The 21,633-nt window shown below is 43.0% G+C and overlaps 2 protein-coding genes across 2 annotated transcripts in view; one reads left to right on the top strand and one right to left on the bottom strand.

Annotated features, from left to right (window-relative positions):
- Window positions 1-21,633, bottom strand: part of Prkce (protein kinase C epsilon) — a 487,170-nt gene that overhangs the window by 190,275 nt on the left and 275,262 nt on the right. The gene's annotated exons all lie outside the window — the stretch shown is intronic.
- On the top strand, window positions 10,440-11,465 carry LOC114092041 (large ribosomal subunit protein uL18-like). Its single transcript, XM_071601542.1, is given in 1 exon segment — window positions 10,440-11,465. A coding segment is annotated over 1 exon segment (894 nt). The 5' UTR covers window positions 10,440-10,504; the 3' UTR covers window positions 11,399-11,465.

Raw genomic sequence — 21,633 nt, 5'->3', positions numbered from 1 at the left:
GCCTCAGCCTTTGAGGCAGAATCAAGGTTGGCTGACCTCCCAGAAGACCCATCCAGCTCTTCACGGATCCTCTACTGGACTGCTGCCTCTGTCACACAGCAGAAGGGATAAGCCACAAGCCATGTGGGGGAGAGACCGACACAAAGCCGATCTCTTTGGTGAAACCTTCTGTGGAAAGGGAAATCCTGGCTGGTCAGGTGTAATGAGGAGAAGGCACCAGAGGCACAAAGCTGAGCAGCCATGTCCCCTGAAGCAGCCAGGCCCCCCACCCTCAGCAACATTCCTGGCATGTCTTCTACTGCCTGCAAATAGTCTATAAATTTCAACCTCCCAGAAGCTTTTACACCAATGAATATTTAACAGCCCCAGTTGCAGAAGGTTTCAGGCAGGTGGCAGGAAAAGCAAAAAGAGATCTGCAGCATGCAGTTGTTATTCTGTTTATCTAACTCACCTGCTCCCTTCTCCTTGGTGGGCAGACTTCTGAGCTAGATCAGAGGGACACCTTGAAGACAGAGATATGGCCCCTGGCTCCAAACTCTACACCACCTTCTCTGGCTGATCTGGTCATTGAAGGTTTCCCTGGTCCCCTGTGGCCTCCCTTATGAGCCACATCTCTTCCTGAACTGAAAGGGAGCCCAGAGAACCAAACGCAGCTCTCACATAAGGTCACAGGCATCTGTTTCAGTTTGTGTTTTTGTTGCTGTGACCAAAATACCCCAAAAGAACAACTTAGAGGAGAAAAGGGTTATTTGGGGCTCATGATTTCTGAGGTCTCAGTCCATTGCTCTGGGCACAAGGTAAGGCCCATGTCATGAGGAAGGGCCCAGTGAGGTGGGAAGGGGCCACAGGGAAGATGCATCCTTCCCAGACACACTCCCAAGGACCCACCTCTTCCAGCCACGTCCCACCTGCCTGCAGTCACCACTCAGTCCACTCAAACTCAAAGGCTCTCACAATCTGGTCACTTTACCTCTCAGTATTCCTGCATCAACACAGGAGATCTAGGGGGTGGGGGTGGGGTACCTCGTATCCAAACCATAACAGTATCCATGACCTTGGCCTTCTCAGGATTCCTTTCAGTTTAGGAAAATCTAGCAGGAATTTCTAAGTCTCAGGCTTGAGAACCCTTGGAGGCCACACTTCCTTCTAAGGTACCTGTGGCAAGGATAAACTAACCTAAGTGTCAACTCAGACCAGACTCACCAATAGGCATGGCTGGCCATGGACTCTCCATGTTCAGGGTCTTGCACAAGGAGGCATGCTGTGAGACCTCTTTTCCCTGAGCTCCTTCTTTTCACCTCTCTTTATGTCCTTGAACAAGTCATTTACTCTTTGGGGCCTCTGTTTCCCTAACTATCAAGATGAGGAAATGAGGCTCTGCCCAAACCCCAAGCTGGTAGTGGCAGCCTTGGGCCACATCAGAGCCTGACCACTGGGGAGTTTAATTTTGCCTCTCAAGAATTCCCTGGTTTGACTTTATGGATTTATTGGTTAAAAATGCAAGGACGGAAAGCAAAACAAGACAGGGTACTGAAAATCAAAGCAGCAGGGCCTTTTATTTATTTATTTTCCCTGAGGAAAATAGGCTATAATATTTTCAAGTGAAACAAATGCTTCATGACAGTGAGTTTTAAATATTAAGTAAATATTTATGTGATGCCAAAGAGTCCATCCTACATGTTGTGCTCTCACAATACACTGGGAAAAAAAAATCATGTTCAAAACAGGAAAGAGGAAATGGCAAGTAATTCCTTCAGAGAGATGGTTCTAGGTTGTCTGTATCTTCCCGGACTCACACAATGAGCCTCAGAAGCGTCTGAGCACCGAGGCCTGGGATTGTCTGCATGTTTGATTCAGTGTGTAATCTAATCAGAGGAGCATGGGTGGCATTTCGAGATTAGCATCTCAAATTTAATATAAACCGTTTTCTTCTTGCTCTTCTTCCCTTTCTGAATGACCTTTGCTGTATTCATGCCAGAGCTTATATTCTGTTCAGTTATGACAATAAAACCATGGCTAGCTTGTGTTCTATAGGAAAGAAATAAAACACTTCAAGACACTGCATATCCATAGGGCAGGACCAACAGCACAGGTGTGAACTGAGTAACAGGTGTCAATGGTTTGAAAAACAGGGCAGGCAAACCCCAGTCCCGCTGGCCTATGCTTTCTGGTGCCAAGGACACTGTGGTGAGCAGGAAGCCCTGAAGAGAGGGATTTCACTCGAGGGGGAAGTTTACTGGCTCCCAGTCCAGATCCATTCGCTCATTCGTCCCCTCCCTTCTCTGTTCTGCTATGTGATGGAGTCACAGTGGAGCTTCTGGTACCCAAGGCAAGTCACAACCTCAGGAGGAAACCATGGAGCAAAACACCCTTCAGTCAGATCTGCCAAAAGTTCAAAGAGGGCTCCCAGCAGCCACTCAGGACACCAGCCAAGGGAGGGGCCCCAAGTCCCAGCAGTGTCAGTGATGTTCAGGATGAATCACAGGAAACCGAGCCTTCGCTGAACTCTTGGGCACCTGAGTACTTTGTGACATGGGGTCAGGTCCTGCTGTTGTTCATGTTTTGGAATGCAGTATTTACATGTGGCACTGCAGTGCCTGGCTTCACTGGGTATCTGTCTGTCCCCAGTGGTTAGCTGGTGGTTGTGGGGAGGTGGGTACTATCAATGCCAAGCACAGTTTGACATCTCCCTTCCCCCTCAAATAAACAGCAAGCTTTTTGCACTGCAGCTTTAAAGGTTATGAGGTTATTTACTGAGAGGTCCACGCCCTTCCAGTGCTGTTTATATCAGCCATTCCCATCACCCACACGAGGCAGCAGAGTTCAAGGAAGGTGGACACAGTGTGCTGACAATCACAGCCTCTCATGCCCAGGTGACCCTAGATACCCCACTGTGGGCCCTAGAGAGCTGCTCAAGATTAGGCACCTATATGACTTTCCAAAATACCACAATGTACTAGGTTTGTTTGTTTTTTCCCCCTCCAAACCGCTTCTTTGCCAAGGAAGTGTGGATCTCTCATTAATTTTAAAATTAAAATTAAAGAAGAAAAATCATGACCTCTCCCAAAGAAATCTGGAGTCCTGGGCAGGGTTCCCATGAAGCTGACCAGGTCAATATTTCTTACTAGACTACCTAGGCAGGAAAGAGAGTTTCAGAGAGCTCGAAGATAAAAAGAAGAACATAAAAGGCAAAGGAAGACTGGTAAGACAAAGGAGATGGAGAAAGAGAAATAATAAAAGTGACAGGAAGTGCAGGTGATTGTTAAGTCACAGAGCCCAGCTGTTAAGTGGTTAAATGACCCCATACTTTCCCAGAAAGCAGGTGGGTTTGTTTCAGGTAAGATACTCTACTTTCCCTGGTCCTTCAGTTCCTACTGACCAAGATGTGAGCCTGCTATCCTTCTACCCTCCACCCAATTGCCCCTCATCCTGGGGAGATGGACCTTCCTTAGCTCACACAGTAAACTACCCCAAGACCCTACAGAAACAGCTATAGTGGCCAGAGTGCTTGTGGAACTTGTCGACCTCAGAGCAGGAATGAAGAAATCTATTCTCTTCTCACAGATCACTCCCCTCTTCAATCCTGAAGCTGCAAAGGTTGACATGACTACTTCAGGGTTTTGTTTGTTTGTTTTTTAAATAAATGTCATTCTTTTTTCCCTACAGCAAAGCCCAGATCAAATCTTATTATCAGAAAACTAGAATGGAGAGCTTAAAAGTGTGTGTGTGTGTCTGTGTGTGGGGGTTTGTATGTGTGTGTGTGTGTGTGTGTGTGTGTGTGTTAAGGCAGGAGAGATAAAACAAAGTCACCATGTTCTGTATTTTATTCTTTCACCAGCTTCCTGAGAAAGCAAGATGGTGGTGTTCAGGAAGGCGTCGAGCTTCGTCCTGGAGCTGCCTGGACTCTCTGGCTAGCGGCCCAACCCAGATGATATCTGCTGAAAGGAGGTTCTTCCTACACCTGTTGTCCAACACCAAGAGCAGAGCAATCTTCCTCCTCCTCTCCTGGTGCTTTTTAAGAGCTCAATCCCCCCCCCCCCCCCAATTTGCAGCTGAAGAGAACAACTCCAGTTGATTTCTGGGTGAGAAGTACCTAAAACTTGATATCTCCTTAAGCAGAAGAACTTCAGAATGATTCTTAACCTCTCACTTGCTGGTCACCATACAAAATGGCTCTGGCACTTGGGAAAACACTTGGCACACACAATCTAGCAATCCTACTCCTACGGATTTATTCGAATGAAGCAAAAACTTACATTCACACAAAAGCCTATATGCAAATATTCCTAGCAGCTTTCTTTATAATCACCAAAAAACTGAAAACAATCCAAAGTTCCCTCAACTGGGGGATGGATAAACCCACAAACTGGTGCACATTCATACAGTGAAACTGTACTCAGCAACAAAAAGGAACAAATTATGAATAAAGGCAACTCGGATAAATCCCAAAGCATGATGTTGGCTAGGGGGGGAGAAAGCCTACATAGACTGTATATGCCACTTAAATGACATTCTTAAAAAGGCAAAGTTATAGGCATTGAAAAGAGATCCATGGTCACCAGGAGCTGAAGATGAACAGAGGGTTGTCTATGAAAGGGAAAAGATAAAGGGAGAATTTGGGGATCATGAAACCAGTCCACATGTTAATTATGCTATGGGGGGCTGGGGATGTGGCTCAAGTGGTAGCGCGCTCGCCTGGCATGCGTGCGGCCCGGGTTCGATCCTCAGCACCACATACAAAAACAAAGATGTTGTGTCCGCCGAAAACTAAAAAATAAACATTAAAAAATTTCTCTCTCTCTCTCTCTCTCTCTCTCTCTCTCTCTCTCTCTCTCACTCTTTCTTTAAAAAAAATTATTCTAGGGGTTACACGGCTGCATGCATTTGTCAAAACTTCCAGAACTGTATGCTAAAAAAAACCAGTGAATTTTACTGTATGTAAATAAAATCTTATTTAAAAAATAGAGAAAAATAATGCAGGGAGGACCCACTGTATCTTCAGTCCCATGCCAGGAGCTATACAGATTGGAAGAGTGGCCCTGAGGATAGTTTAGAATGCACAGCAACAGAAAGATTTAAATTAACCTGCCACTGAGGACTCCACCAAGCAGAGGGCACTGTCACCATGAGTTCAGAGAAAACTGCTGTGTCTGGTATAATGTCACTGGGCTTGGCCATCTGGCAGGCTTTTCATTCTTCCTTTCTGGGGTGCACCCACCACCCCACCCAGGTGAGTCTCCTGACTTTGCATCCAGAAGTCATGCTCACTCTCCCTGAGATTCCACTGGCACCAATCTTCCTTGTTTCTGCACATGGGTCTTTCTTCCACCTCCTAATTAAAATCTTTCCCATCCTTTATGATCTCACTCCCCCATGAAAAACTTCCTTATCAGAACAGTCCACAGAGATCTCCTCTTCTTTGAACCACCATAGCACTCTGAGTTGTTAACATTCAACTCGTTGCTCATCCATTAAACATTTAATCATGCACTTCCTCAAGTGCACCCTGCAGCGTTCCTTGGCTTCCTCCGCTAGACTGCCAGTCACTTTAAGAAGCCGTCAAGATTCCTTTTGCAATCTTCTTCCCTCCTCACCCCAAAACCCTCATTGCTAGCTCTAATCATTATTAATTGAGTGAAACACCAAAGTATTGACAATAATAGGTAAGGAAAGCAATGTGGTATTAAAGCATATTGTGATTCATCTTCTTACAGCTCAAAATAACTAAGTATTTTTTTCCATGAATACAATGTGATTAAATGTCTTTTCACAAAATAAAAGCCATCCCCAGTTCTCACAATTTAACAATCCACCGAGGACCACAATAGCACAGTAAGTACATACGCTTCTTGACGTGTAATTGTTTCCAACCTAAGAGTTCTTTCATGTTACAGCACATTGCAAGGAGGGTTCCCACTCTCTCCTTTTCAAAAATACTAATCAAACCAATTTTGTATATTTCTTTTCTCTTTTAGAAATCCAAGCATCTTGAGTGAATATGCACTCTCTGTGGATGTTTCCTGTTTTCACATATGCTTAAGTCAAATCATTCAATTTCATTAGTCTTTTAATCCTGCAGAACAGAGTTGCAAGAAGAACGTCATGCTGGGTTAAGGCCAGCATATTTGGAGTCTCATGTTATATCTCATTAGGTGTTCTTTGGTCATCTGATAACAGTAAAGGACAAATGGACAATGCAATGTTGATAGAGAATTATTTGATGGTGAGGATATTTCTTTTTTTCAGAAATTTTCTAAATGGCATATAAAGTCATTTGCCTCAGCATCGAGATTTCAATGATAAGGAAACCATTAGTCCTCACCTGGTTTGGATGTACCAGTCCTTTGTAATGTCATGGAAACATGGTGAATGTATTTGAAGATGGTTTTCTTCTCTGCTCGGAACCACTGGAACCGCATGAACACCCTGTACAACCAAAGCTCCCTTCATTATGGGAGAGGAGCACAGAAAAGGCATGGAAAGGTGAGATGGCTGTCCAAACTGGTAACTCCACCAAAGGCCAGGACTTTCTAGCTAAAACCTAAACATGTGGGTTGGGTATATCCCCAAGGAGACAAAGTAAACTGGGCGTGCAAGTGCGGCTATAGCAGAGATTAAGACAAACCCAAAAAACTAGGCCTGTGGGTTCTCAGACTTGCTCTTGCCTTCAGATCTCCTGGAGTCTTATTAAGGCAGAACTCTGGGTCCCCACTCAGAGTTTCAATTCATCAGGTCCACGTCAGGGCCTGAGAACTCACATTCTAAGACTCTCAGGAGATGCGGACAGGCCTGGAACTGAGTGAATACACTCTAAGAACTACTTCCCTGTCTTGCCTGCAGTCCCGTGGGTCACCAGAATTGCTGGAGATGTCTGTGCTGAGATGGGAAATGCCCCCGGTCACTCTTCTGTGCTCCAGACTTGCCAGCAGTTGAGGCACCTCAGGGTGATGGGAGAGAGGGGCTTCTGAGGCACTAGTAAGATGTCTCCAGGGGGGTAAACGGGGAGTCTCAGAGGTCAGCTTCTTACCTCCTGCTACCCAGGTGAGCAGGAGAAGCAGCTCTTGTGTGCAGGTGACCCATTCAGCAACCGAGCAAATGGCTGAGTGAAGGTCAAATGTACAAAAGGGGAAACAGAGTCCCTGATTAGGAGGGCACCCCGGTGCCCCTGCAAATGCAGCCAAGTCTCATGAGGGGCTGAAGGAGGGCACTTTGCCCTAAGAGGGAGAGGCAGAAGGCCTGGATACCTGCCCTGTCCCCTGCCTAGCAGCACAGCTCTCCTTTGGTCATCTATGCTCTCCCACATGGAAAACTGAGAAGCTCCAGTTTTATGATCAGCTTCCTCCTCTTTCCTTCCAGTGAGACACGCTGGAGACTTTCTCCCTATAAAACAGTGGCCACCTTAAATACATGCACGCCTTGTTCCTGCCTTCAGAGAGAACAGTCCCATTTCAATGCTCTGGGAACCGTTCTTGGTCCTCACACGGGGGAAGTTCTAAAACTTCCCAGGTGATTTTAACCCAAAAAAATAACATTGAGAACCATGGGTAGACCAGATCTGGGTTTCTTGGGCCCAAAGTCCACATTGTTCTTCTCACATTTCCTGCCCTTGAACTGGGAATGAGGGCATTTTTTTTTCATAGCAAGGACATTTAAGAGAGCTATAGAAAATGGTGTTTAAATGTGTATTTTTAAATCTAATAGGCAAGAGCACTAGGTATGATTGCAGGGGCAAGGCAGAGCCACTCCCATGCCTTAGGAAAATAGACAGCTTCTCCAAGTTTGCCCACATCAACTAGCAAATTAGATTCACCAGGTACCAAAATAATGAGAAGGAATATTGCAGGACACTGGCTCCCAACCCTGGATGCATAATACACTCCCCTGGAGAACTCTGAGATAAACCTGTGAGGGGGCCAGCAAGCCAGCCAAGGCTCAAACTCTAGGAGTGGAGCCAGGCACTGGGGACTTTACTGTGTAGTCAGTGTTGGGGAGGCACTGATAGAAAGTGGGTAGTGATACCATCCAAAATCAGAAGAGGTATTGTACGCAGTGACGCATGCCTGTAATCCCAGCAGCTATGGAGGCTGAGGCAGGAGGATAGAAGGATCATGAGTTCCGAGCCAGCCTCAGCAATTTAGCAAATTGTCCTAAAGCAATTTGACGAGAGATCAGCTTCTTACATCCTGCTACTGGGTGAGCAGGGGAAGCAGTTCTCTAAATAAAAATATTTTTTAAAGGACTGGGGATGTGACTCACTGGTTAAGCACCACTGGGTTCAATCCCTGGTACCAAAAATGAAAACAAAACAAAACAAAAATCAGAAGAGACACTGAGGAACACAGCAATGAGGGCCTCAGCAGCTGCCAGTGACATCGAACAAGTGTTTTGGTCAATGTCACTTTTGGGGGTGGGGTGACTACTCTGTCAGAGATCCTACAAGGCTTTCTAGGAGGAGAGGGATTGGGTATTCAGAGGGGGAGAGAAACAGGGGAAGAAGGAAGCACACTCTGTCTAAATTGAGAAGGGCAGGAAAAGTGCCCTCACTAGGAGTCCCGTGATGGACTTGGCTCTGACACTGCTCAGGTACGTGAACCCTGGGTAGGTCATCTCTTGTGCCTTGGCCTCATCCTCCCAGAGATAAAATTGCATAGGATGAGTCTGTGTCTTCAAGTCCCCTTTGGTGCTAAGATCCTCCAGGTGTATTCCATCAAAATCACTAGGGTGTTAAATGTGCATCTGCCTAGACCAGATGGCAGTGGGGAGGGGGCCCCAGAGCCCGCTACCTGTCAAGTCATCTAATGCAAATGCTGAAGTTTTGAAAATAACTGGTCTGGGCTCAGCGCAAAGGTACCATCACTTGAGAATTTCATTATCTCAAACACTGCTCAGTAATGTCAAGAAGGCGACTGGCCTGACCTTCCTGTCTGCTCAATGCGCTGTCAGGGAGAGCCCAGCCTGCCCTGGAAGGCACATCCTCCCGAGGGAACCCACAGTCCTGTTTGGCTTGCTGTGTTTTGTCCCGATGTTTTATAAGCTCCTGGAAAACAGGACCTGGCTGTCTCATGTGGGATCTTGGTGTTGTGTGGCACAACACAACTTCAACAAAGCACTTTCAGTCTTCTTTTCCTTTAAAAAAAAAAAAAAGTGTGTGGAAAGCTGCACGTCAATGTACTTTCCATCCATCAAACCTAATATTTGATGTACATTAAATGCTATATAGGGGTACCCTGTGGAGAGTGCTTTTGAAGAGTGACTAAATGTTTTAGTAAGGCTAATAATTACACCTTAATTCAGCTATTGGGTAAATCTAAATTTTAACATAGCAATTTCAGCGTAAAATAGAGGTTGCTTTATGCTCCTTTAATTCGAACTTTTACCAATAGTGCCTGGGGTATTTTCTAATAAATTTGCTTGAGTTCATGCTCCTTTAGAATGTATACTTTGAGCAAAAGGAGGGGTGAGTTGAATCAATGAGACAAAGAGAGAGAGAGGGAGAGAGAAGGAGTTACACAGTACAATGACTTACAGTAAGGCCCAAGAGGAGAATGGTACAATGGAATGAGCATGATCGTTATGAGCTGGGGACCTGGGTTCCTAGTCCTGTGCTTGGGTAAGTTCCTTGCATTCTCTGGGATTCAGTTTATCTGTGTGAAGATATGGAAATGTCCAACTAAGTGATTTCTAAGTCCTTTTCAGTTCTGATATTCTAGGATTTGAGGGTTCTGTGGACAGCCTACATCAGCTGAAATTGTCCAGTTTTACAGTCCTAGAACTGCTCTGATAGCACGTTTAATCAGGTTGGCACAAACTCAGAGGGTGCACTGTGGGAGAGCCAAATTCACTGTGCCTGACTGTATAGGTTGTGTACTGCACAAAAGCCCTCAGCCTTTGCTACTCTTGCCTCCTGCACAGGGCTGCACTGGCTCCACTGGGATCCCAATTTTGTTTGGTGCTGCATGGTCTAGCCTGGCTCGAGCAAGAGCGGACATTTAAACTTAAAAGCAGTGGAGCTCGAATCTGTGGTTAACATCTAAGTGTGGCCCTGGGTCAAAAGGCCTCCCTTCTGGGCTGGGAGGGACCCTGGCTCAGGTGTTGAGGCCACGGATACAGAATATCCCCTAGTTTCAATGAAGACATAAGGAGTAAGCAGCAGTTGTAGAAGCCCAAAGACTTGCAAGGCAGAGGGCCACATCTGAGATGCCCATGAAGTCTCCGTGAAGCTGCTTCCTAGGTGACCAGGTTCCTGCCCACGGCCTGAGGTTAAAGCTTGTCTAGAGCAGTGGTTCACAGTCCTGGTCACTTATTCACCTGGGAAGCTGGTACAGCCACCGACTCCAGAGTCACTCCAGTCAGCTCCCCAGGAAACTCGCTGCAGCCAGCACAGCAGGCAACATCACAGGGTGTGAAGAACACTGGTTTAAAGTGCAGGTCTGTTTCTCCCCTGTAGCGCTGTTGGGCCTGCAGGTCTGTGTGGATCCTCGGACCTGGGTCTCTGTTCTGCAGGATGGGGTTTGTTAAAGTTGTGAAGAATAAGGCCTACTTTAAGAGATACCAAGTGAAATTTAGAAGATGACGAGAGGGCAAAACTGATTACTATGCTCGGAAACGCTTGGTGATCCAGGACAAAAATAAGTACAACACACCCAAATACAGGATGATAGTTCGTGTAACTAACAGAGATATCATTTGCCAGATTGCTTATGCCCGTATAGAAGGGGATATGATAGTCTGCGCGGCATATGCACATGAACTACCAAAATATGGTGTGAAAGTTGGCCTAACAAATTATGCTGCAGCATATTGTACAGGCCCGCTGCTGGCCCGCAGGCTTCTCAATAGGTTTGGTATGGACAAGATTTATGAAGGCCAAGTGGAGGTGACTGGAGATGAATACAATGTGGAAAGCATTGATGGTCAACCTGGTGCCTTCACCTGCTATTTGGATGCAGGCCTTGCTAGAACTACAACTGGCAATAAAGTTTTTGGGGCCCTGAAGGGAGCTGTGGATGGAGGCTTGTCTATCCCCCATAGTACCAAACGATTCCCTGGTTATGATTCTGAAAGCAAGGAGTTCAATGCAGAAGTACATCGGAAGCACATTATGGGTCAGAATGTTGTAGATTACATGCGCTATCTAATGGAAGAAGATGAAGATGCTTACAAGAAACAGTTTTCTCAGTATATAAAGAACAACGTTACCCCTGACATGATGGAGGAAATGTATAAGAAAGCTCATTCTGTTATACGAGAGAATCCAGTCTATGAGAAAAAGCCCAAGAGAGAAGTTAAAAAGAAGAGGTGGAACCATCCTAAAATGTCCCTTGCCCAGAAGAAAGATCGGGTAGCTCAAAAGAAGGCAAGCTTCCTCAGAGCTCAGGAACCGGCTGCTGAGAGCTAAACCAAACAACAGTTTTTCCATGAAGTTTTTTCAGATACAGATAATAAACTTATTGAACCAGCAAAAAAATAAAAATAAAAATAAAAAAATAAAGTGCAGGTCTGGGCACTGGGTTTTACACCATGGGAAGGTTCAGAGTGCGATTCACAATCATGACCATGATAGACAACACCAGAGGACATGCAAGGACATCACTAGGGGCTTTCTTGTCTTGGTGACCAAGTGAATATGGCCCCAAGCAGAAACTCCCAGTGCCACCAAGTGTGCCAACAGAGGAGTTGAGCCCAGTAGCTCAAGTACATTTAATGAGAGGAGCCGGGATCTCAAGGGACTCAAGAAATGCCAGTCCTAGCACTTGCCCACCAACCACTGCTCCTGGTCCTTGAACGTGTCTCACCTTGAGCCAACAGGACAAGCATGACCAAGAGACCCTGGGCAGACATAGGGCTGAGCTGCACCCCACCCCGGCTATACCATCTGTCTCTTTCTGTGAAACCGAAGTTGTCTTTTTCTCTATGTCTCATTGCACATTTGGCCTGCGACATCATCAGACCAGGGATCCGGTAATCCCTGGGGAAACTGGGGCAGAGTCGAGAATAAACCCTGGTGATGACCTTGACAGCTATTTTCTCCTCACTCAGCCAGAGTTCCTCATGCAAATAAGCTGTGACATCTTTATCAGCTATCTTCAAAATTAGAATGTGAGAAGCAGGAATAAATTAGCTCTCAGTGAATGTAACTGAAAGTCTGCCAGGATATTTCAAGATAAAGCTCTTCATAATAAAACGCGAAAATCAAACACACTTGTCTAAAGATCAAAGATTGGCCCATGTCCATTACAGGGTGATAAATTATCTGATGTGTAAAGCAGTGACCTGTTTTTAATCCTGCTTTTAAAACTAAGCATTAGTTTTTCATAAATGTATTGATTTCATTAAAGAAAAGAATAATAACTTTGCTGAAGACTTTTCAGCCTTCGGTCAAAATTTTACTTTGCGGAAAACTTTTTAGTTAGGTTTCCCAGGATACCAATTAGGAGCATATTTTCTAAGGATTTATTTTAGGCAAGGGTTTTGCTTCATAAGGAAGAAGTTCAAAACGTGAATAAATCTAACCATTTGAAAAAAAATCAGTAATTCAAATATGAATGCTGTACTTTAAATCCCAGTAGGTTTCTTATGGAATTTAAAAAACTAATCCTAAAATGCCCGGAAGAAAAATAGCAAAAATTGTGGATAAAGCAGAATAAATAATGGGAGGCTCCTCCAATACCAAAATTTATTTTATAGTTAAAATAATTAAAATACTGTAAATTGACTCAGAGGCACAAACAGATAATAAAAAAATAAACAAAGTAAACCAGAAACAAGAGAAAGTTCAATGGGAAAACATGGAATGATCCTAGGTTCACTGGTTGTCAAATTGGGTGGGGCAGGGGACAGAATTAGACACAAGCATAAGAAGCAAAACACCAAAACTTTTATTTTAAAAATAATAAAATATTAACATGTCATTTAAAGGATATATTAAACAGAATGCAAAAAATACAAGTCAAATATAATCATACTAAAATATAAATTTTTTTGCCCAGAAGATACAACAAATTATAATGACAGGCCACAAACACTGAGAAAAGACATTTGAAACAGATGACAAATTCGGACTTATTTGTTCAATGTATATCAAAAGGTCCTACTTTCAATAAGAAAAAGACTAAGACTTATGACTAAAGAGAAAAATAAGCAAAGGACAGGAACATTTTCTTCTGGGGGACAGAGAATTGCAAGGAATCCTAAAAGGACCTCAACCTCATAAGTAACCGGAGAAACACAAATTGAAACAATAATTCCTTATCGTTATACCATATATTATCATGCCATGTTATACTAACTGGTTGGCAAAAAATAAAATCTGACATTGTTAAGGGTTGGTGAGGATATAAACAATGCTTACATATTGCTGATGGGATGTGAATACTTTTAACCCTGTTGAAAAGCAATTTGGCAATAATTGACTAGGCAGATGAATACATCCTATGAGACAGCAGTTCCTTCCTAAGGATACAGCCTGGAGAAAGTGGCACAATATACCCAGAGAGACACAAAGATAATCACCAGAACACTGTGATAGTAAAAAATTCAAAAGAACTAAAATATTCACCAAAAAGCGAATGGATAAATAATGTGACGTTGTCATAGGAGGAATATCATTAGTAGTTAAAAAGAATGAACTAGGTTTATAATATCAACACAGATACATCTTTAATACACAGTGATTCCTTTTAAAAGGCAAATTACAAAATAATACATACCGTATAGCATTTATATAAAATCTAATTCACAACACAAACATTTATGAATACACAAGCATGTTTTTCTTTACAAAGCACACATGTGAATGGGCTAAACACCAAATTTCATTCAGCCCAGTGGTTATATCTGGGGGACATAAGAGTAGAAACCCCCAATCTCAAGGGTACTTCAACCGGATCTAATGTTTTATTTCTTTAACAGAGCAAATGAAAAAGATCCGAAGCAAAAATTAAATGTTTCGTGTTTGTTCACTGTGAGTAATGAATATTTAGACTGCCACTAAATTATTCTTATGTTTTCATCTGTTTAAAATATTCTCAACTTTTTTAATGGCTCTGGGTGCCCATGTACTGATAAGCACTTGTCCTGGATCTGCCACACTATGGTACAGCAAGGACCCGGTGCACTGAAGTTGAAGATGTGACAATAAACATGACATATGCAATCGTCTTGTATAGTACAACTTTAAAACAGATGCAACTTATAGATTTATTCATTGTTCCTCAGAGCCACAGTTATCAGGCAGTGCCTAACATTTAGACCTAGCGTTTATATACGTGAGCAATACCTGAGCGGGTCAGGAGGCAGAGATGGGAGGATGGCAAGTTCCAGGCCAGCCTCAGCAACTTAGCAAGACCATCCGTAACTTAGAGAGACCCTGTCCCAAAATTAAAAGATTAAAAAGGGTTAGAAATGTAGCTCAGTGGTAAAGCAGCCCTGGGTTCAATACCCAAAACCCAAATAAATTAATTGATTAGTTAAAATAAAATAAAAATGTGATTTATTTTGTAGTACTAGGGGTTGAACCCAGGGGCACTCTACCATTAAGCTATATCCCTTGCCCTTTTTAATTTATCTTGAGACAGGGTTGTGATCAATTGCTTAGAGTCTTACTAACTTGCAGAGCCTGAACTTGAACTTGAAATCCTCCTGCCTTAGCCTCCCAAGACACTGGGATTATAAGCATGTGTGACTATGCCTGGCTATATAATTCATTTTTACACCTCTAAACTTTGTTGGGGGAAAATAGGTGAGAAAAGGAATACAAAGTTCATAGCAAGAAATCCTGACTTGATAGTCTCACCCCCAAGAAATAACCCCAATCACACAATTTTAGTTCTATAGAAATGCCACGTAGAGAATCACCTCTGGCACAAATCTGGATGCCTACCAACTGGAAAAAGGAGCAAGCGGAATGGCAAACTGGTAGAATACAAATGGTGATTGCAAAGACAGTGTGGCAAAATGGACAAATACTTACTAAAAATAAATTTTCCAAGAGCACACTGACATACCCCATAAAAAGATGTCTTCGGGTAGCCAAAGATCAGCTGATGTGTACAAGTAAAAGAGCTCAGTATGAACATTATTTTTATTTTTTTTAACATTTTAATACTTTTTTTTTAGTTTGTATCATTTATTTCTTAAATATATTTTGAAGGGCAATAGTTTTTTGGTATAATTCATATACCATACAACTTACCAGCTGAAAGTACACCATTAACAGATTGTGCAAGCAGTCCCACAATTTTACAACATTTTTATCACCCCCTGAAAAAGCACCATACCTCTAGCTGGCATCTCCCATCCCGCAGACCCTCAGCCCCTGTCAATCACTAATTTACTTTCTGTCTCTATGGATTTGCCTATTCTGGACATGCCATACAAATGGAATCATACAATACGTGGTGTTCTGTAACCAGCTACTTTTCACTCAGCATGATGTCTTCAAGGTTCATCCATGTGGTAGCATGTATCAGTACTTCCTTTCTTTTTATCACTGAATACTATTTCATTGCATGTATATACCATACTTCATGCTCATGGACCTGTTTTTACAATAAAATAAATATACCAGGTGATAAAGAGTGGTTCAGAGAGTTTTCTGCCCACCCTCTTTGGACATATATTTCTTTTGGTGGCTGAGAGATGCTAGAGGACATAAACTTCCCAGACTCTAGGTCTCAAGGGTTTGCCAAGAAACTACGTCAGACAGTTGTTTGGGGAGTTCCTGGCTGCTGCGAACCACCGTGCTACATACACCTGGTGTAGAGGAGTTGAGACTCCACTGAGCAGCAGTTAAGCTTGCACTGGTGCAGAATCCTGAGCTGTTCCAGAACACAGTCACCTTTATTCATACTTTCTCCCCACAGAAACCCCATCAGACAGGCAGGGGAGGAACTGACCAGCAAACCTGATTCCATTGACCTCAAATTCATCCTCTTTATAGCATTCTACCAAGAGCCTCTTACAAATGGCTATTTCCCAAGACTCCAGCCAGAATCTCACCAAGATTAGGGACAGTTAGGTGGCAGGGAGACCATCACCATCTCTTGCCATCTTTGATTTACCCTGAATAGGAGCTGGAGGGCTGAATCTCATGGGATTAGACAGCTCTGTTCTCAGGGCCCTCATCCTCTCTCCCCACAAATGGACAGGTGTTTACCTGCTTTCCCTACAAAGCCTGGGAAGTGCTGAGCCAGCATGTTTCAAGGTTCTGAGTTGGGTCATTTATAACCCATATCCTTTCCACAAAATTTAAATAGATTCAAGTGAAGTGAGCCAGAAAACAAATGGGAAAGCAAATAGGCCAAATGGCCTTCTTGCACAGTTAGTCACAGTTGACCAAGCGTGACTCACAGCCACCAATGATCTTATCCAGGGTCCTGTGGCAATCCCAGAGCCTGGTGGTGGGCAGGGATGTAAGAGATGCAGGTCTCCCCCTGGGTCTTTCATAAAGTAGTTCCACACACTCTGGTCATCTTGGTGGTCATTCAGCAATATCCTATATACTCTAAGGGGGCTCTTCCATGTATTCCCAGTCAATCTTCTTCTTGAAGAAGGGAAAACTTATGGCATTAATAAACACAAAATAACTTGTACACGGAGAGCATCAAATCTACTCCATGAGCCCATTTTATTTTTTGGTTCATCATAACCACCAATTATGGCTTTACATGTAGGTATAAGTGGCCATTCCTGTGGTATCATTTAAGGAAATGGGGATGCCCTTCTTCAAATGGCCTTCCCCCACTAGTGCCTAATAGTTCTCCACTAAAAGTCATTCTTTCCTCCCAAAAGGCTATATAAAAAGAGTCCAAGAGTCTTGGATGCCAGATGTCCGGATTCTAATTCTGGTCTGTACCAGTGAAGCACAGTTGTGGGGCCTCTCTGTAAGGTGTCTGTGAGGAAGAGGCAATAATGGTATCTACCTTAGTGGTGACTGTGAGGGCTCAATGTGGTAATTCATAGAAAGCACTTAGAATAGTGTCTGCTCAGAAAATGACAGCTATGGCTGTAGTTATTGTGTAGTGTCACTGCCCTGGGTGAAAACCTCCTCCAACACCAAAATCCTCCTGGACACATCCTAGTCTTAATGCACTGATATGTCAATCATCTCCCTGCCAAATGGGGGAAACCAGGGAGTGGGGAGACTGGGAGAGGAGTAGGAAGTGGAAAGACCACTAGTGCACAAGGAAAGGGTGATGACAAGGGTCCCTGCGTTACTATGAGCCACCTCTGTTGCCACTGCAAAATCCTCTAGTGGAAAATTCACCAGCCTAAATATACAAGGATTAACAAGTGAGGACACTGAAGTGAGGGTTTTGGGGTTTTGGTTTTGCTTATATTGAGGATTAATTTATACAATGTGGAATGCATAGATCTTAAATGTACAAGTCAATAAGTTTTGACAACTGTATACAGCAGCACAGCCACCCCTCAACCAGAACTGTCTTTTATGTGCATGATCGAAAGCATCTTTTACAGAGGTCAAGCTTGGGAATAGCAGCTCAGAGACATAAGAGGCCCTTCCCTACAGTCCCTGAGGCCACCCACAAGCAACAGAACAAAAGTAGCATCAAGAAATCAGGATGCAGTAAAGAGAATTACAGTAGTAATGCAGAATGGAGAGCAGAACTGAGTCATCACCAAATGATTCAGTCCTAAAAGGATTTGGGGTCAATGAATTCAGGCATAAATATGCACAGAATGGCCTTGTGGGGGCTGAGCATGGGAATAGACCAGAACACCTAGATTCTTCCACACCTGACTCAGACCTCACCCTGCTCTGCCTCTGAACAGATCACATCACAGCTCAGTGCCTATTTCCAAACCTGTAAAACAATGAGAGTAGACCAAACCCTTTCACATCTTCTGGCTCTAGCAACTTCACCCTGGGTTGGTTTTCTAGGCAGGACAATGTTGCTGCACGGTGATTCCAAATTTTCCTTTGTTTACTTAACACAGACACAGCCTCCTCTGCAGCTGTCTGTATATTCTGCAAACTGGGAACTCTCCTGATAAAGTGGACACAGGAAAGCAGGAGAGGAGGCTTGGTTTACTTTAAGATAGTATAACTTAGTGCCATTTTTTTAATATTCTAGCATCTGGTGAGAACTTTATATTTCTGTGTCCTTCCCAAAGGCATCTGGGACAGTTAAACTAGAAAAGATTTAAGGGGCAAAAAAAGGTTCTGAAAGAAGAAATTCTGGACAGTGTAATCTCAATGATTCTGAGCCTTCATAGGAAAACCAATTCTCATCTTGTGTGTCCAAACTCTAACTAATCTGCAAAGGCCAATTCAAATGTTTCTGCTCCCTTGAAGCCCTCCCTTAGTTCCTGGTGAGAGGGTTCCAAGTAGAATTCTCAGGGCCCTCTACCTGCACCCCTCTTTTGGCACAAATACAACAGTACCTACATGAGATGTTATGGTCCTTTTTATCTTTTGTAGGTTGGGTAAGTGCTTTTATTCATGGTAAATGCAAAATCATTTTTAATGGAGGAACAAATGTATAAATGTTAGTTTGGTTTAGGGTATATTTAATCGTGTCCTTTAACAAAGGAATTTACCACCTACAATATTCAAAAATGGCAAACTACCTAAAATGAACTCTTAAAGCCACCCAAATCTTTGCTGCTGAGTCCTCACCCCAAGATGCAATCATTCTCTTTGGCATTTACTAAATGCCATAAAAGTTGAAATACTGTCTGAAATAAATGATAATTCTAACCACACATATTTGTGTAACGCTTTAAAGTATATAAAGAACAGCAGTGACTACTTCTGGAAAGCAGGGCTACAAGGCTGGGGAGGTTGGATATTTTTCATTTTACATCTTAAAGTCTCTTAAGTAATGCTAAAGGTGTCTTACTATTAGTACATATGGCATTTAATAGTTAAAAGTTTAAAAATTTATGCAAAGTTTAATACGTATACTTAATTATATATGTACTAAAACATGTATAATGTGTTAAAAAGCACTTTCTTGTTGAAAAAGCTGAATCTCAAGGAGATTAAGTGACTTTCCCAACAGTTAATTGCAGAACTGGAAAACAGACCATGCTTATGTAACACAGCATAGCACACAGTGGAATTTGTATTCCATTCAGGTTTGAATGCTTCCTGTGAGGACCCTCTCATTGATTCTCCAGTAATTTATTAATTACATGCCCTGGGCCAGCCCAGGTCCCACCCTGAGACCTTTCATATAATAATGGATGTACATTCCTCATGCATGACATGTCACATGTAATACGACAATCAATACTATTGATTATAATGAAATTTATAAGATACTTGTTCATTTATACCACCTAAATGAAATTTATAAGATACTTGTTCATTTATACCACCTAAATGTTGCTTATACTTTGTATTATGTTTTTCACTTGAACAATATGGAAGTCATCAACCAAATGATAGTATGATGTCAATACTCTTATCCTATCTATATACTACTACTACTACTACTACTACTACTAATAATAATAATAATAATAATAATAATAATACTTGCAGTACTGGGGATTAAACCCAGGGCCTCACATATGCCAGGAAAGCACTCTATCACTGAGTGTACCTATAGTCCCTTTTTATTTTATTTTGAGACAAAGTCACTAAGTTGCCCATGCTGGCCTCAAACTTGTGATCATTCTGCCTCAGCCTCCCAAGTATCTGGGATTATAGGCATGTACCACCATGCTCAACTCCCACCTGGAAATTTTTTGAGGCATCTCAGGATGCACCCAAATAAGCAGTCTTTGGCCTAAAATGTTCCTTTAATTGACATCTTTGGAACTTAACTAGCACAATAATTCATTTTGTCAACATTTAACAGGTAGAATCAGAATCAAGGTCTCATAGGAATTGCTCTAGATAAATCTGAGAAGGAAAAAAATATATTTGTTATTAGTGCCTGGTCCCTACACATCTCTCTCTAAGCAAGAGTGCTCACATTCTATGGATCATGCCAGGAGACACACCTCAAAAAGAAGTAATAAACGCAGACCAGCGGTTAGGCTTGGTTAACAAGAGTTTGCTTTGACAGCTCTTGGGAAAGATGGAGCCACCTCAGACAGAGCTTCAGCTACCTGCAGCAGGCTCTTGCCTGGCTCTCCTGTTTTAATCAGAGTAGAAAAGGTAAACCTCTCCTGCAGCGAGTGTCTTTTATCCCATTGAACAACCTCCCTACAATCAGTGAATTTATCACCTCCAAGCAAGAACCAGCCAGGAAAAGCCATCATGTTATCATAAAATGCTAGGGCTCAAGTGCACCTTCAAGGTTGTCTAGTCTATAACTTTCCATCACTTGAAGTCCCTCCACAGCTCCTCCAGTGCATGCTTGAGTTGCCCAATGACCAAGGCACCACTCATGTCAGGGTAAGTGACTTTAGTTTTCATCTGGTCCTCAGGCCCTCAACTGACGGAATTGTGCTGGCTGAATTCCCCCTTTCCTCTCCCCTTTAATTCAACTGCCCATCCTTCAGGATACAGCTGAAGTCCTATAAATTCCTGAAAGCCTCCCACAGAGCCACCTATCGTGGCCCTCCTCCTGCAGTCTGGCTCTTCATAAACATCCACAAGTGACAAGTCTGACGTAGGTCTGTAGTCTCCCAACCCAAGCATTAAGCATCCTGAGCTGCAGCCACATCTTTTCCTCTCACCTGCCCTCAGATCACCTTGTACCAGGGATGATACAACAGATGATGTCCTGGCTGACTGCACAGAGAAGGCCCTGATCCCCAATGTCTAGTGCCACATGCTGGCTTCTTAAGGTTCAAATCTGATCCCAGCAATCAGGATGGGTTAAAGCAGTCAGCAGGTGGCTACAAGAGGGCTTTCCCACGGGACTAACTATGCTACGGTGCCCCTTCCATTTCTGGGAGTGTCTGTCCCTGCTTTTGGTTAATCCTAAGTCATTTGTTCAGTTGGGAATAGGTATCTATTAAGTTTTCAATCACTGTAGGTTATTTTTAAAATGTATTTGAGTTGCGGGAGGTGCTGGTGTTTGTATGTATGGTAGTGAGCAAAGGTGAGTGTATGTGTGATGTGCATATGTTACATGAGTATGGGGTAGGCATCAGCATAAGCATATGAGCGTATGAGCACATGAGTGTGCACATGTATACTGTACACAGTGTACACGCACATGTCTCCTCTTTGCTCTTCCCCAGTTGACATACTTCCTGCTTGTTCCATTTTTTTTTTTTTTTTTTTTTTTTTGCTCCTACTTGGATTGACTAAGCCAGAAGTCTACACGTTTTTTTTTATTTCACATACAAGCCAAATATTTTTTTTTCCTTATAAATTATAAAAATGTACTCTTAGCCACTCACACATTAAATATTAAAGCCCAGCATTTTTTGTTGCTGTTTCTTAGGTAAGAAAATGAATACAGATGGAAAGTCTATTGTTTCCAAATCCCAGTAGCTCATCCTGCCTAGCAAGGGCTCTCTACAAATTCCATTCTGGACACTCCCTTTAAGCCACAGCTGCCTCTAATCTGGTCTCTCCCCAATTCCTAGACACACACACACACACACACACACACACACATGCATGCACATACACATATTCACACACATGCACATACACACACATCGTACTTAGGGCTATTATATTATTCGAAGCACATATCAGGT

This window comes from Marmota flaviventris, chromosome 14 (genome assembly GCF_047511675.1).
Source record: "Marmota flaviventris isolate mMarFla1 chromosome 14, mMarFla1.hap1, whole genome shotgun sequence".
In the NCBI taxonomy this organism is placed as follows: Eukaryota; Metazoa; Chordata; class Mammalia; order Rodentia; family Sciuridae; genus Marmota; species Marmota flaviventris.
This window is presented reverse-complemented; position numbering and strand designations above follow the sequence as displayed.